Here is a 17,285-nt window from a genome sequence, read left to right as displayed (position 1 = left end):
CTCCACGCTCCTGCTTCTGGTGTGCCAGAGCCGGAATACTGAGACTGGCTAGACTCCTTTGGAGTTAAAGAGGTCCTGACTCACCACACCACTGGACACCCTGTTGCCTGTCCCATAATCTCCTCTAGCTCAATCTCCTCGTCCACCACTTGGTTCTCGTCGTTGATTCTGCTGGCTACTGCCTCCAATGTCCCCGAAGTATCCATGGGGCTCTTGGTGGTGGAGGTGGGGTCACCACCGAGGATGGTGTCTAGCTCCTTGTAGAAGCAGCATCTTTTCAGTGCTGCATCAGAACAGACGGTTGGCCTCCCTTGTCTTCTGCTACGCCTGCCTCAGGTTCTTGATCTCAGCACAACATTGCTACTTGCCCCTTTCGTGTCCCTTCTCCTCTATGCCAGAGCAAAGTTTCTACGGCTGGATCGGAGCTGCGACTGGACAGCCTCCTTTACCCACAGACTCAACAGATCAAAAAACTGTGGTGTATTCCAGGCGGGAGTGCGTTTGCTGCGGAAAGCCAGCATGGTCATTGGGAAGATGCTATGTGAACTCTCCACGCTGAGCAAACCGGAAATAGAATTTCAAAATTCTTGAGGCTTTAAAGGGGCGGGGTGCATGCCTGTGTATCTGGCTGCAGGGCAGCGGAGTTGAAATTGCTGACCAGAGCGGTCATGATGGGCATTTTGGGATACCTCCTAGAGGCCACTGAGGGCGACATAAACAAACGCAGTGTCTACACTAACGTTACGTTGCTCTAACTTGGTCACATAAAGCTCTATGCTGCTCGTCAACGTGTCTTTATTATGTTGGCATAGCAGGAGAGTTTAATCGGCCGGAGGAGCATTGCAGTGCATACACCTCCACAGTTTTTGTTGACAAAAGTGTGTAGTGTGGACAAGGCCTTAGTGCACAGCAAGGTAATGTGACGTAGATTTACACCTTAGCTTGCCATGTATTAAGTGTTCATGTAGACAAGCCCTATGCCATCTAGGTACTTCTGAAAACGTTAACCTGAGACTAAACCTTTTCTAGTTTTTAAATGCTTTGTTAAAAGTGAACTGCCATGTTTTTGGAAGCTGTAGAGATGGATAAATGAATAACTAAATTGCTATTTAATGAAACGTACACAAGCAGTGATCACTGCAGTTAGAATATTGCCTAAAGCTAGGCAAGCCTGTTAACCTTCAATATAAATTTTAGGCCTGACTTGCTAACCTATTATAGAATACTGTAAAGTGGAGAATCCCTCGGATAACTTTGAGAATGTAACCACTTTAGGCATATATGGTTTCTTTCACAGCTACCAGAGAAATCTTATAGATTAAAGAACTTGCTTTGATTATACTTTTTCTCCACAATAAATCTAGTAACTCCCCATGTAAGAACTACTCTGTCCTCTGGCCTTGGTGTATAGAAAAACATAAACGTTGTTCACAAACATGAAGTAAAACAAACCAAAACCCAGTCAAGAATTATTCATTAGAAAAGGGCTAAACACAAACTGAATGAACATTTGCCAAACGTCACTCTGTTATACACTCTTTTGTCTCACCCTTTGTCTAATCTACTTATTTACTAGCTGTTAGGCACTACCAAAATATAAATAAGAAACCTAGTGCAGGCAAGGTGGGTGCGGATATCTTTTATTGGACCAATTTCTCTTGGTGAGAGAGACAAGCTTTCAAGCTTACACAGAGCTCTTCTGGGACTGACATGGCTACGTAACACTGCTTACAAATCTAGTGCAGGCTTTTAGCAGATAGGGCAAATAATACAATCCTAGTTAATATAACATCACTGGTGAGAGTGATATGGCAGGGGAGCCACCTATTGAGTGGGCAAAGGGTGATGAGGACTGGTGCTTCGGTTAACTACCACCCTCTCTCAGTAAGGTGGGGAAGGGAAAGGATGGGAAGTTCCTAAACAAGATGGGGGTTAGAACTGAATGGGAAGCCAAATATGACATTGAAGATCTGTGTAAACTGTTCTCCCTTCTTGCAGCTCCCATTTCTCAGCTTTCCCTTTCTTCTGCACCGCTGAAAAACCTGTCACTGCCAGCATGGGGTTTTTAAAGAAATATTTTGGGGTAAGATTGAGGGATAGGAAGGTAATGGGACAAAAGGAGGAAGGAAGGTGGGTAAGATTGGTGGAGTTATGAGGTGGGGGAGAGAAGGGAAAATGAAGAGATGGATAGGGAAGGTGGGGACTAGAGTGGAGTTTTAAGAAAGCGTAGCTAAACTGAACTATGCTTGTTTGATCCCTCTGTTTATGGCATTGGAACAAATCCTAGCTGGCAAGATGGAATCAAAATTGTGTGTAGCTGATGTGAGAGGATGAGGTCAGAAAGATAGCGGACATGCTGAGCTAGAGACTGACTGCGTGCCTTCTGTTTTTGCTGTTGAAGTGGGACTTGCTCCAGGGAAGTAAGGCACCTTGATCCTCAGAGCCTTGGATAAAGATGTGGGTGTTCTTGTAGTATATAAATCAAAATAAATAAGCCACTACTACTACTGATTTCTTTTGGGAAGAATATTGTCTTTAGAAAGCTAACCTGTCATCTGTAAGAAGCTGATTATTGGTCACAGCTAGAGAGTTAGATTGCAAATTTTTCAGTCTATGTAGATGTGTCTGAGAAATTTATGGATACAGAGAAGGATCCTTGAGAGTGAGACTACTTGAAGGTGGCAGGTACCATCACAGCACGTGAATAATTTACCTTCTTATGAACTGTATAAGTACATAGTCAGTAAGCCAAGTTTCACTCTGCCTAAAGGTCTGTAGTTTTGCTGATCTGCCATTTACATTTTCTTAGAAGCAGGTATTTCCATGTCACCAGCCAAATGAATCTTTGAGAGTAAGCATATACTACCTTCTGGAAGCTTAAACAATATTCTTTTATGTGCTTTGTCATAGGATGTAGTTTTGGGTGAAAAGTGTGGAGATCTAGATCTCAGAAATGATTCAGATATTCCAGAAGTGCCCCCATCAACAGACAGCACTCCAGAAATTCTCAAGAAAGCTCTGTCTGGCTTGTCTTCCAGGTATGGTAAAACAAGCTTCTTAACACATTTGGGATAAGAGTGTTGAGATAGCTGCTGACTAAAAAATAATTACAGACAAAATTGAAGAGTCATTTTTTTAATTAATGAGGGAAAACATTATGCCACAAAACTAGTTATTTTTTTGGATTTAGTATTATGGTATCTGGGCTATATTCATTCATGCTTGTGTAACAATTTTCATACAGCTACTGTGCTTTCAAAATATGCTACCCAAAAGTTGCCCAGCTGCACCCATTTCTAAATGACTAAGGTAGCTTTTAAGTTACGATATTTAACAATTATCCGCAGTTGCTCACTATTTCCTATCTTGGTACAACAGCACAAGCGTCAGTAGTTTATAGGGACTGATGTTGCAGGACCTTATTTATTTATTTTTAAAGAGAGAGAGAGAGAAATAAGAAGCTTTTGGTTTAATATGCCGACCAGGGTGGATTTGTTTTAAATCATGATTTAAATCGCTAGTAAGGAACACTTGATTTAATCATGGATTTCTACATAAAAGTGCATTCTTGTTGGTTGTTATAACCTTAATACATATTCTTCACAACTCAGAGAGATGTAGGTTTCATTTTTAGAAGGTACACAGTATACATTTTTTAAGTGATTTATTTTGAAAACTTTTCAGATTAGTTTTACAGCTATATCAGAAAATGAATGATTGATTGGTTATTTCATTTACCAAAGGTAATTGAAGCAGATATTTATGAAGTCATTGGGAGGTGAACTTTCTCCAGTTCAACAGGTTAATCATTAATATTTGGAGGATTGGTTGTTTTTTTGTGGCTTTTTTTTTTGGTCCCATCCACTTTGAGGGAATTCTTAGGAAAATCTTCTTTCTTTTTTTTTTTTTAAAAGCTTTTGATAGTGATAAGGATATACCACTAATATGAGCAAAGAGGTCCTTTGCTGAGGTTAGTGCTGCGTAGGGTACTGAAGTCTGTTGTAGTGCAATGGTTCTGCCTTTGTGTAAGTACTGATGGCAACTTCATTTAGGTGGCCTTAATGGGTACTCTTCACTTGCCAATAAATAAAATCCTTTCAAAGTAAATTACACATGTCTAACACAAACTTAAGTTCAAATTAGATTTTTAAAATTGACTAAATTGACAGTGTCCCTTTAAGTTTAGTCATGTTTGTCTAGAAATTTTCGTTACTTGTTCTACAAGGTACATGTGAGATTGTTATGAACAAGAGAGTAGAAAGATATATATATTTTTTTTTTAATGTGCCTACACTGGGTAAATAGTCAGGTTTTTTTGGTTTAACCTGTACAGCCAGTTTCCCCTATTTTTCCTGTGGGTTTTTCATACCATAAGGAAAAGACAAATGCACTGGAAAATAGGACTATAAAACCACAGTTTTTTACAGGGATACTAGAGAGTAGGTATAGTATTGGAAACTTTAACTCATTGTTAAAAATAGGCTGGATTTTAGGTTGACCGTAGTCCTTTAAAAATAAATTGGAGCCTGTTTTAAGAGTAAACAAAACAAGAATTTTTAATGAGTGTCCTACAACTATCTACCATGTATACTTGTTCATAAACTGAATATTTTTGGTAAAAAAGTGATGCATCAAAGAGCAGGGGTCGGCTTATAAAGGGGTCTACACCAAAATTTGATGATTTTAAACTCTCTGGAATCATTGAATTGAATATCTAATACATTGTCGTTTTGTTTACCTGGAGCGCCTGCAGGCACAGAGCCCCTCAGCTCCCTGTGGCTGCGGTTTGCCGTTCCCAGCCAATGGGAGCTGCGAGAAGTGGCGTGCCACTTCCCGCAGCTCCCATTGGCTGGGAATGGCAAACTGCGGACACTGGGAGCTGAGGGGCTCAGTGCCTGTGAATGCTCCAGGTAAACAAAACGTCCGGGCCCGCTAGCGGCTTACCCTAATGGGCCAGGAGCCAAAGTTTGCCAACCCCTGAAATATAGGATCGGCTTATGAAAGGGTCTTACAGTTTTTTGCTATTTTTACCTAACCATCTTGCGGGGTTGGCTTATAAACGAATGGGCTAATGAACGAGTATATATGGTAGTTTTTAAATCCAGTTGCTGAACAATTGTATGAAAAGCAGTCTTGATTTTTGTTTTTTTTTTTTAGACCAGTCCGTTTGAATCCCCTTTAAGAAAAGAATCTTAGGTTTGGAGAAAAATGTTTATACGCTAACAGCAGCTTTCCCCTTATGGACCAGATTGTGGCCAGATCCAGTATGGATGTGCAATAGGAGAAGGGTAGAAATAGCCTATCCCATCTCCTCCCACATGCATATATGTCAGGGCTGTCCTAGTGCTCAGATGAGCACAGGGTTGCTCCCTACTAGTGCATCTGTGTGTGGTGCTAGCCACTCCACAAAAGGGACAGGGTTATTACCTCGGGTACCTTCTACATCACCCAACAAGAGCTGGCTTCTGCGAAGAGGAGCATATGCTGCACCACTTCAAAGCTTGTAGCAGTAAGCATGCTACCCATGTTGCCACAATTTGTAAATTGCCTTGTTAAATGTTCAGTTACTAAAGGAAATACTATAAATGGTATCTATTACTATGGAGAGACTGTTAACTGTACTGTTTTCTTTAATTGTCCTAATATGTTTTCTTTGTAGATGGAAAAACTGGTGGATTCGTGGAATTTTAACATTCGCTATGATATCGTTATTTTTCCTGATCATATATCTTGGATCATTTATGCTGATGCTTCTTGTAAGTTTTTCTAAACACATTTTCCTGTGTCAGGAATGAATATGAAGGCAAATTATATAGAACTTTTAAGTTGGTGAGCAATTTACCTTGTATTTAAGTGAATTAGTACTTGTGAAAGGTACAGGATTAACATTCACACATGGCTTTTAGGGGCTGCTGGCTTTGTTAGTACTTTTATGTACCGTACATTTCAAGACTTCTTTTATTTATCCTTTTTGCTGTAGAGATCCTTGAAAATGGGACTGAAACTATTACAGTAAATTTCCACTTCTAAAATTTATAGATCATTCTCAGCCCTCCTTTGACATGATTTGATTTCCCATCTTTCCATACATAGTGGCCTGATTTTCAGCAGTCATTGGATGTCCTATACTAAGCTTGCCAGAGCTGACAACCCTAAAGAAAACATTAACTTTGAAATCTGACTTTAATGAACTGATTTTTGTTCCTTGACACTGTCTCAGCTAGGATAGTTCAAAAAAGTATTTATCTGGTTCATTTTTTTTCCGTGAAGTGCTAAAATAATTAGATTTGTGGAAATATGTTTATTAATTATGACTCCCTAAAAAGAGATGTTAAACTGTTGGTTCAAATCACTTCAGATTTTCTAGAAAAAGTTCACTGTTGCCTCAGATGTAACATACTTTAGGTTATAGGGAGATCAGTATCAGGATCATAACAAACTCACTTGCAACTTTATTTATGGTGTGACTGCCATTGCTCCATATGCAGAGCATATTTTAAGTCATGTGTGCAAACAGGTAGGATTAAGGATGAGCCTTCAACCTAAATTAGGTATTTCTGACTTCTCAGAGTTTTGACTTTATAACTCCACTAACACATTTTTTTCTCCTTATAGAATATATACAATGGGTATAATCAATGGATTGTATATTCATGCAGTTTTTGAAATAATTTTTTGTAGAGAGCTATATTCTTGGCCTGAATTAAGGCTGAGTTTTTGCTTCCTTAGCAGTGCAAATAGTCATACTAGCCATCCTAAAAGTTGCATTTGTGATTACCCTTTCTACGCTTTGTAAGGGATGTGCTGATGGCAAAGTGCGGATCCTGGACTGTTACAGTAGTCTCGGTGGGTGGTTGTGGCTGGCATTGTCTAAAGCAGCTCCCCTAGTTTGTTCTAAATTATGCCGGGAGACATTTTGGCCCCAGGTCAGAGAAATGAGAAGGTGGATTAAAACCACCTTTCCTCTTAGCTCTCCTCAACTGCACCAAGTTTGGACTTGGCTCAGCTGAGAGAGAATCCAACTGATAATGTTTTTCTCGTCTCCCATTGTATCATGCCCTCAGTCTGTTGCTCTGTTTTAACCATTCATATTATATTTCTTCCTGTCCTTCTTTTCTCTTGTAGGCATCCAGCATCTTTTTAATTGTTGTGCATAATATATTTTTAGAATAGATTTTACATTTTCTTTCACCTTAGAGTGTCTTCTACCTGCCACTCCCTTTCATTTATTTTATGTCAGACATCCCTGAAATATTCTACTATGGCTGCAAGAGCAGCTGTAAGTGCATCTGGACAATACCACTGTCACTTATAAACAGTTGTTAGTAGTTTGGAGAGAACCTTGACAGCTGTGTATGAAAGGTTAGATATTTAAAGATGCTACCTGAAATCAAGGTCTGATTCACCAGCAAGTGGTATCTCTTCAGTTCTTGAGATTTTAAGTCTTATCTGTTGAGAATTGTGCCCCCAGTTTAGTCCTCCTCTCAAAGCTGCCTTATTGTAAGGTTAAGTTTTGTTAACTATTCTTCAGGAAATATGTAACAATGTCCATGGGTCATCTTTAACCCAGTACATTGGGGTCTAAAAGCATGGGCCCCTACAGCTTGAGCTAAAGGAACAGATCCATTAGCTTGCAGGCAATAGCAGTCTCAAACTTTTATATGTGGTACAGCTACTGAAGGTCTGCTAAGGGCACCAATGAGCCAGACTGTTGGCATGTGTCGAGTAAGTGTCTTTAGAAACTGAAGGAAGCTTTGATATCTCAGTGCAATTTCAGTTATTTGCATGTAGAAATTTCTTTTTCATACCACGACTACTTAGAGTTCTAAAGGATTTGTATGTTGAGAGTGTCTGAAACATTCTTGATAATGAACTACTTTAGATCAACATGTGGGATTTTCAGGCTCAGAGTTGGCTTACCTCAACTTCTATTGAAAAATCAGAGATTTACTTGGGATGTCACGTAGGTAACTGTGGTTGAGTAGGGTTGACACACTAGGAGAATGTACAATATGTATTTGAGGGTCTTTCTGAGGAGGTGGGTGAGATTTTGATCTATGCAGATATATAGTTTTACATTGTATTTTGGGTTTGGGGTTGTTGTTTTTTTAATTATTGTCCCTTAACAACCCTAACTGGTTTTCAGTGTGTTTGAATATCATTTTACTTGGAAGCTTGCTTTTCTTGTGTTAGTAACTTTTTTCTAACAACTGTTAGTTGCCAAACTTTATAAAATGCAGAATGCGTTGGATCAGTTTCTAAAACAGGGTGGTTAAGTTAGTGTTTTCATTGATCTCTTACTTCCAATATCTTTCTCTTCTCCATTATCATTCAGGTAAAACTTTGCTCCGTGTACCAATGAACCTTTTTGTTTCTCTACACACTCGCTCATTATCTATTGATGCAGGTCATAGAGTTGTCCCTCATGGAATTTTTTTTCCTATTTGTACAGCATTGTACAATTGGTTAGGTGTGTGATGGGTTTTCACTTTCTTTTGAAGTATCAGGTGTGGGGCCTCCTGAGAGAGTTCTTTATATAGGCATGGCATGCCTGTGTGCCTGTTATGACAGTCACCCCTAATATAAACAAATACATTTTACTTTAGCTTTGAAACATGCCTAGTCTTACTCAAAGTTGTATCAGTTTCCTATACAACTTTGCAATAAAGCAGTAGACACTGAGTGCTTCTTTTCTGTCTTATCAAACTCAATTTAGGTTGAGCAGTCATGCCACAAAACTCTTTGGAAAATGTCTTTCAAAACCCCCTCCTCTCACCACCAAAGCTACAGTTTTCTTTTAAACAACTTTTAGTAAGCCTGGAAAATAAAAAATAAAAGTTCCATGTATATCAGTAATGAATCCAAATATTCTAATGTTTTTGGTCAGAAGAAATTTTCTACTTTACAGTGGAAGAAAACAAATAATGCTCAGTGGCTATCTATTAGTTTTTTTTGGGGGGGGTCCATGAGGAATGTGGTTTTTTTGGAATGTGTATAACAGAGCCTGGAGATGCATGCACTTGAAATCCTATACTATGAACTTTTGAAGAAATTAACCCGGGTGTTGGCACCACTGTATCCCAAGTATAGACAATGTTCCAGCAGTTTATGGCATTTTTAACACAGTGCAATTATCTGTGATCTGTTGAAAATCATCTTTAATTTACCTGATAGTAAAAATGGATCTGGTTGCAGGAGCCTTATGTACTCTTACAGGCAAATGTTTAAAAGTGATATTTAATAGTTCAAATGACAACTTCCCTATGTAAATATTCAACTTTCAAATTATCTACAGTCTTTAACAGGATATATGTGTTTCAGTTTTTTAAATAAAATAAAATACATAAATAAAGGAGATATCCTATCTCCTAGAACTGGAAGGGACCTTGAAAGGTCATCGAGTCCAGCCCTCTGCCTTCACTAGCAGGACCAAGTACTGATTTTTGCCCCAGATCCCTAAGTGGCCCCCTCAAGGATTGAACTCTCAACCCTGGGTTTAGCAGGCCAATGCTCAAACCACTAAGTTATCCCTCCCCCCCGATATGATACAAAAATTATTCATTAGAAAAAATTGGTAAATATAACTTTTCCAACCTTGAGACGTAATAGTCTGATACATCATTTTGAACAATTGAAATGGGGTAATAATTGTACCCATTAGTTCTTTTGAATTTGACCCTAAATAAATGTCTCTAGCTGCCCAGATAGGTCATGGGGGAACCCTATTTTGAAACATCTATGGAAGGTGTGACATGCAGTGAGCCATTTGAATCCTTTTTTAATTAGTATTATCATATCCTATATTTACATCTTGTAGATACTGTTTTTCCTCTAGTTTCTAGGAAAGAGGATCTGTAAATGCTGTAATTCATTCTTTTAATGAATGGAGTTTCTTTCTTGTAATAACTACTTTGAGTATAGTAGTATCTTTGCATACGTGTTGATTTCTTCCTTTGAGTGTTCACGCTCTATGCTGGTAGGGTTGTAATGAGGAAGGAAAAATAACTGTTTGTTTTGCCACATGGTTTGGTATATTTACCTTTTGAGGCATGCATGACACAACCTTAACTGTCAAGCCTTGAAGCAAAAAGTAACAGTATAAACTTAGTCCCATGTTACACCACACAACAGAAGTTTCAAGGCTCAGATCTTTTGACAATATTATAAAGTATCTAGAGATACTACATTTGATTGACGACATATTCTAGCACCTGTTTTATAAAGAAAAATGGCTCATGCAGTGGAAAGACTGACAATTTTATTTCCAACAGAGGAGGGAGAGAAATGTTTAAATCTCGACGGGGCTCTGAGGTAAAAAATTTACCTGCTTAGTAGAGCTTAAAGTGCATGGAGGGTTTGTGAGGACTGGTATCTAAATATTTAAAAGTTTAGAGGGACAACATTGAGGTCCTGGTTATACTGTGAAAAAGTAATATGTTTGTTAACGTGTTTGAACTATCATTATGTTAAATACAATGTTAAATATGACAACAAATGTTAGCAATGACCAGCTAACACACTTTAAATGAGTGTTGTCCACACTAAGACATAATTGTTTAACGTGGTATTCATTAAAATGTCATATTTGTATTATCAATTTATGCTTTTCCCAAGTGTAAACAAAGGTGTATGTTTACACATTCAGGAAGACAGCGCTGATCTGTTCAGCTTGTAATGTTCTCTTAGTAGCCGGAAAATCCTAGAAATGTAGGGTATGTCTACACTGCACAAATGTCTACATGGCACACTTAGACTCTTTCCCTGGTTTTAGCCTTAGCCTCCCTGCTATCTACATAGAAAAAACTCTGATCTGGGTTTGGAGGTGCTTTAAGCCCAGGCTAGCTTATCTGGTTGGGGTATGGGTTACAACCGGGATCCGCTTTAACTCTGGCTGGAACTCTCCTACTTTGCAGTGAGTACACAGGCTAAATCACTGAAGTGCTGATAGTCCTCCAGTGTCTTCCTGCGATTCTTCCTATAGGACAGAGAAGGTCTCCTGCAACTGATGCAATTGACTGGGAAAAACAGTGACCCTAGGTCCCTCTGCATAAAGAAGATATGCCCCCAGACACACATGGGTGGATGCAGAGACAGTGAGGACACAGAAGTAACTCTGATAGGGCTTTGCAATGGGGATGCTAGCATGTGAGCTAGGCTAACCCATGTTAACTGTGTAGTTTAGACACAGATGTCCAACTCCTGTTGCTCTTCAGTGGGAAATGGGCACCTACACTTTTTTCTGAGCCTTTGAAAATCTCTCCCTTAAATGCAAAATTAAATTTGGTTTAAAAAAGAAAAGGGGGGTTGAAAACCCTATTCATCAAGAAAGGCTTCTTACTTGCCATTTGTGAGTGCATTTATCAAACCTTTTTCCTAAAAATGTTGATAGTCTCAGTAGGTTTCATGGTAAAACAACTAAAATCGGTCCCCAGTGTTTCATTGTATAGAATGCCTCAGATTTTTTATTTGTTGAAAACAGAATGTTTGTTTCATCCTGTAATCCCTTTTGAAATTATCCAAACCGCTTATGCAATGACTGTGCAACAGACATTTTGAATGCAGGTATTAATATCTGTTAGTGCCTTTAGAGAACTGTGCACTTAGATAATAATTCTTTCTATCTTAATTTCAGGTCTTGAGCATTCAAGTAAAGTGTTTCCATGAAATCATTACTATAGGCTACAGAGTCTATCATTCCTATGAATTACCATGGTTTAGAACCTTAAGCTGGTAAGTAACAAGCAAGAATTTCAATCAGTGGAAGTATTGAAATTTTGTTTGCATTTAATTTGCCCATTAGCATCTGTTTTATTTGCCTCAATTTGTACTTTTTGATGATTTTTCTTTTGTTGAAAGAATCTAACAGTACAGGAGAGAGATTTTAATAGTCCAGAAAAAATAACCAGTACCTGTTGTATATGTTATAGGTACTTTTTGTTGTGTGTGAACTATTTTTTCTATGGAGAGACAGTGGCAGATTACTTCGCTACGTTTGTTCAGAGAAGAGAGCAACTTCAATTCCTAATTCGCTACCACAGGTTTATATCTTTTACACTCTACTTGACAGGTGAGTTTTTGGGGAAACCATTCCCAATTCCATCAGTGGTTAATGTATTCTTATTCAGTGGTGGTGTTCACATTTTTACATATTTGTTTGCACTTCAAAAGTTCATTTAAGTTCCTGTAGCTTTCCTCACATTCCATTACTTTCTCTCCCCCTTGTTAAAGGAAACCAGGTGTCTGTATTTGTTTTGCCAATGAAAAATTGAACATAAAGCTTTGCATTCCATCAGATTTCAGGTGGTGGTTGCTGACTAAAAGGGGGTTGCTTAGAAAGCAGAAGATTGTGGGGGAGAGGGAATAAGGCTTCTCATGAATGAACATCTATTATTACTGCTGGAGGTGCCAGATTACATGCTTTGTACTTTTTCCTGTTTGGCTAGCCAAGTCAAGGGTGATGTTTCTAAATACTGTGGGGGCATAGTGATGTTGAAACAGTCTGAAGGGAGTGTGTGTTATGGCTCTTTGAGAACACTTCTAGAACATCTAATACTGGCTGCGAAGGCAGGGTTCTGTTTTGACTTACATATCAACAGAATTTTTAACCTAGTTCCAGTTGCAAAGTTGCTTGTGGAAAGCCTTTGTCTTCTAATTTTGCTCTCAGTTAAGAGCATAAAAATTGCAATAATGGACCAGGCTAGTGATCCACCTAGTCCAGTAACCTGACTCCAACAGGGGCCAGTACCAGATTTGTCTGAAAAACATGCAAGAAACCCCGAAGTGGGCAAGTATGGAATAACCTACCCGCAGGAAGAGCTATTCCTGAGTAGTTATTTGAAGTAAGGTGTATGAGTAGTTCAGATTATTACTTTCAATATATATATTACCTTGCATTTGTCAACACTGAATTTTATCTGGCATTGTGTTGCCCATCTGTTTGCTTCTTCTGAAGCACCACAGTCGCCTTTCACCGGGATTTATTTTGTCATCTACCTATTTTGCCATTTTACTGTTCCTCTTGTGTTTCAGATATTTCATAAAAACACATTAAGCAATCTTGGACGTAATATAGAACCTTGTGGCACCTCACGGTTTAACCGTTTTCCAGGTTGAAAATTGACCCACTGTTACTCAGTAGTTTGTCTGAGACAGAACAATTATGGATCATGATTTTCATCCATGACTCCTTAATTTCTTTAATATCCTCAAGATGTGAGCTGTATGGGGGCCACTAAAGTATCTTTGTGGGGAACTAAGGGCCCCTGAGCTCTGCCCAAACTCAGGTCATGCACAAGGCTGTCACGGTGGGAGGAAGAGGTACCGCCATTTCTCATACCAGCCAGGACCAGAGGGATATCATTCCCCTGACCATCAAGCCAAATTCCTGTCCTCCACATCCCTTGGCCATGGGTTGGTGGTTGGGCTACTCTATAAATAAACAAAATACTATTCTTCTTCGAGTGCTTGCTCATATCCATTCCATTAGGTGTGTGCGCGCCGCGTGCACGATCGTCGGAAGATTTTTACCCTAGCAACACCGGCGGGTCGGCTGTGGAGCCCCCTAGAGTGGCGCCTTCATGGCGCTGAATATATACCCCAGCCGACCCGGCGCCCCCTCAGTTCCTTCTTACCGCCCCTGACGGTCGTTGGAACTGTGGAGCGCTGCTTAGCTGTTCTCCACTTTCCCTAGCTTAGTTCGTTATTCGCAGTTATAGTTATAGTTATAGTCCTAGTGTTTATAGTTAAATAGTTCAATAGTTTTAAAAGTTGTCTAGTTGTTATAATAGTTCAGGGGATTAAGGGGGTCGTCCCCCCCTTTTCTCCCCCGGCCGCGGGGCCGGGCTCATGCCCAACGCTCCCGGCTTCAAGCTGTGCGCCTCCTGCGCTAAGCCTATGCCCACGAGCGACCCGCACGACTCCTGTCTGAAGTGCCTGGGAGAATCCCATCAAACAGATAAGTGCAAGATCTGTAAGGCCTTCAGACCAAGGACCAAGAAGGAGCGGGACTTTCGGCTCCGGCAACTCCTGATGGAGGCGGCACTTAGTCCGGACGCTCCATCTACAAGTCAGGCCCCGGCACCTAGCGCCTCGGTGCGCAGTGCCCCGGCGGCACCGGCCATGACGACCACGCGAGTGGCGTCAGATGAGCCTTCCCGGCACCGGACCTCGTCGGCACCGCAAGCACAGCAAGTGCCTCGGCGCCGGTCATTATCCCCAGGGCATAAGAAAGCCCATAAGACGGGGACCTCCGTGCCGAAGACGCTGGCTCCCCCAGTGCCGGGGGTAGAGCCGCGTCCGCCGGTGGAGCACCGGAAACAGGTGCCTCCAGCACCGTCGACTCCGGCGCCGAGGCCGTTGAGTCCGGTGCAGACGGCGTCTCCACCGAGACCGGCGGTGATACAGTGCCTCCCGTCGACGCCAGAGACCTTCGCGGCGGCGAGAGACTTAATAGCTCTCACGGAGCCGGCACCGCCTCAACCACTGGCACCGACGGCACCGTTGCCTCGCCCGGTCCAGTCGAGGGGGAAACCTGCCTTGATGCGCCCTCCATCGCAAGGGCTGGAACCTCGGCACCGATCCAGGTCCCGAAGCAGGTCCCCACGCCGCTCGCAGTCCCGGCACCGAATATCGTCTCGGCACCGGTCGTACTCGCGGCCAAGATCTTCTTCGCGGCACCGCTCTACGTCTCGGCACCGCTATGATCGTCGGCACCGATCAACGTCGAGACGTAGTTCTCGGCACCGCTACGGTCGCCGCTCGACGTCGAGAGGCCGCTCCCGGTACCGGGCATACTCCAGGTCCTCGTCGAGGTCCAGATCCGACTCCCGGCACCGACGAGCTCATCGGCACCAGTCGCGGTCCCGGCACCGATCGCCGGCACCGCGTGGAGATAGATCATCTCCAGACCGGCACCGTGCGGCACCGCAGCCCACGGGAATCGTCTCGACGCTCTCGGCACCGCCATGGCCATCGAGATCGGGGTCTCGCTCCTCGGAGGACCTCTCGAGATCGGCATACCCCCCTCAGGGGCAAGCCGAGGAACAGGACTTGGGCCATTGGCAGAACATAACAGAGGACCATTCTCATGGCCCATCTCACTGGTCGTTTTGGACCCCGTGGGCGTACCATCAGGCGCAAGGGGCTCCAGTTGCTTCGACCTCTCGCTCCGGTCACTCTGTTAGAAGGGCCCCGGAGTCCACCATCTCTCGGCCTCCGCCAGGGGGCATGGAGGCTTCCGTGTCCGCACCACCTGACGCCCTGGACTCAAGCGCAGGTGATGCTCCGGCCCAGGAGCAGGGAGACCAGGACCCTCCCTTGGATCCTGTTCCACTGGAGGCATCTTCCTCTTCCTCTCCGGATGAGGCAGTGGCGGGCACATCGTGCACAGGTCCACCTCCAATAGATCTTCGGGCCCACCAAGATCTTCTGCGTAGGATGGCCCGTAATATGGACCTGCAGGCGGAGGAGATAGTGGAGGTGCACGACCCCATCGTGAATATCCTCGGAGCGGATGCCCCATCGAGGGTGGCGTTACCCCTGATCCGCACGATACAAGCCAATGTATCTACGATATGGCAGACTCCTGCCTCTATCCCACCCACAGCGAGAGGGGTGGAAAGGAAATACTTTGTCCCGTCTAAAGACTACGGGTACTTGTATACCCACCCCCAGCCGTGTTCACTGGTGGTGGCATCAGTGAACGCAAGGGAGCACCACGGTCAGCAGGCCGCAGCGCCCAAATCGAAGGAGGCTAAGCGCCTCGATTTATTCGGCCGTAAAGTTTACTCAGCCGGAGGGCTGCAACTTAGAGCGGCTAATCAACAGGCGCTCTTGAGCCGCTATAGCTTTAACTCCTGGAACTCTATGGGGAAGTTCAAGGAGTTGGTTCCCCAAGAGTCCAGGGAGGAGTTCGGAGCCCTGGTGGAGGAGGGTAAGAAGGTGGCTCGGACCTCCTTACAGGCCTCCTTAGACATAGCGGACTCTGCTGCGAGAACCCTGGCTTCAGGTATCGCTATGCGGAGGATCTCCTGGCTCCAGGTTTCGGGTCTGCCTCAGGAACTGCAGCAAACCCTGCAGGATCTGCCCTTTGAAGGACAAGGGTTGTTTTCAGAAAAGACGGACTCTCGCCTGCAGAGCCTCAAGGACTCCAGGACGATCATGCGTTCCTTGGGGATGCATGTTGTGGGCCCTCAGCGCAGGCCATTTAGACCGCAGCCTCAGCGCTTCTACCCCCCCCCGCCTCGTCAGAGACAGGACTCGACCCGGAGGCGAGGACGAGGTGGTAGAAGAAGGTGGACCGGCCCTCAACCTGGTCAGAACCAGGGGCCACCTAGACCACCTTCGGGCCCCAGGCAGAACTTTTGAAGGTGCGGTCGAGGACGGCGCCCCGGTCATCCCACAGGATCCAGCCCCATCCTTTCGGGATCGCCTTTCCCATTTCCACCATGCCTGGTCCCTTATAACCTCGGACCGTTGGGTCCTTCGCACGGTGGACTGGGGATATGCTATCCAGTTTTCCTCAATTCCCCCCTCCTCCCCCCCTTCCCCGTCCCTCTTCAGGGACCCTTCTCACGAGCAACTTCTTATACAGGAAGTTTCCACGCTCCTTGCTATGGGGGCCATAGAGGAGGTTCCAGTGGAGTTAAGGGGCAGGGGATTCTATTCCCGTTACTTCCTCATTCCCAAGTCCAAAGGAGGTCTGCGACCCATCTTGGACTTGCGCGGACTCAACAAATTCGTAGTAAAGTTGAAGTTCCGCATGGTCTCTTTGGGGGCCATTATCCCTTCCCTCGATCCTGGAGACTGGTTCGCCGCCCTCGACATGAAAGATGCATACTTTCACATAGCAATTTACCCGCCTCACAGACGCTTCCTGCGATTCGTGGTAAGCAAGGTGCACTACCAATTTGCAGTCCTTCCCTTCGGCCTATCCTCGGCCCCAAGGGTGTTCACGAAATGTATGGCTGTCGTGGCAGCGTACCTTCGTCGGCAAGGGATACAGGTGTTCCCGTACCTAGACGACTGGCTGGTACGCGGTCGCACCAAAGAACAAGTTCGAGATCACGTCCACATAATAGTGCACACATTCAACAAGTTGGGTATCCTACTCAACAAGGACAAATCCACTCTAGAACCTACCCAGAGAATAGAATTCATCGGCGCGGTTCTAGACTCCAGACGTGCACAAGCCATCCTGCCAGACAATCGCTTTTGCACCATCACGAGCCTCATTCAAGGACTCAAGGCCTTCCCAACTACCACGGTGAGGTCGTGCCTTACCCTGC

General features: G+C 43.4%; 1 protein-coding gene across 2 annotated transcripts in view; it reads left to right on the top strand.

The window, feature by feature from the left end:
• The window catches only part of CDS1 (CDP-diacylglycerol synthase 1), a 62,874-nt gene that overhangs the window by 18,871 nt on the left and 26,718 nt on the right, over positions 1 to 17,285 (top strand). The window contains exons 2-5 of one of the 2 annotated variants that reach the window (XM_065597595.1): positions 2,911 to 3,038; positions 5,660 to 5,756; positions 11,633 to 11,730; positions 11,928 to 12,067. In XM_065597595.1, the coding sequence (XP_065453667.1) occupies positions 2,911 to 3,038; positions 5,660 to 5,756; positions 11,633 to 11,730; positions 11,928 to 12,067 (463 nt within the window). The remainder of the gene's footprint in view (positions 1 to 2,910; positions 3,039 to 5,659; positions 5,757 to 11,632; positions 11,731 to 11,927; positions 12,068 to 17,285) is intronic. The other variant, XM_065597594.1, reaches the window with a different exon arrangement.

This window comes from Chrysemys picta, chromosome 5, assembly GCF_011386835.1.
Source record: "Chrysemys picta bellii isolate R12L10 chromosome 5, ASM1138683v2, whole genome shotgun sequence".
NCBI classification, from domain to species: domain Eukaryota; kingdom Metazoa; phylum Chordata; order Testudines; family Emydidae; genus Chrysemys; species Chrysemys picta.
Note: the sequence above shows the minus strand (reverse complement) of the source record. Positions and strands in the feature narration are given on the sequence as shown.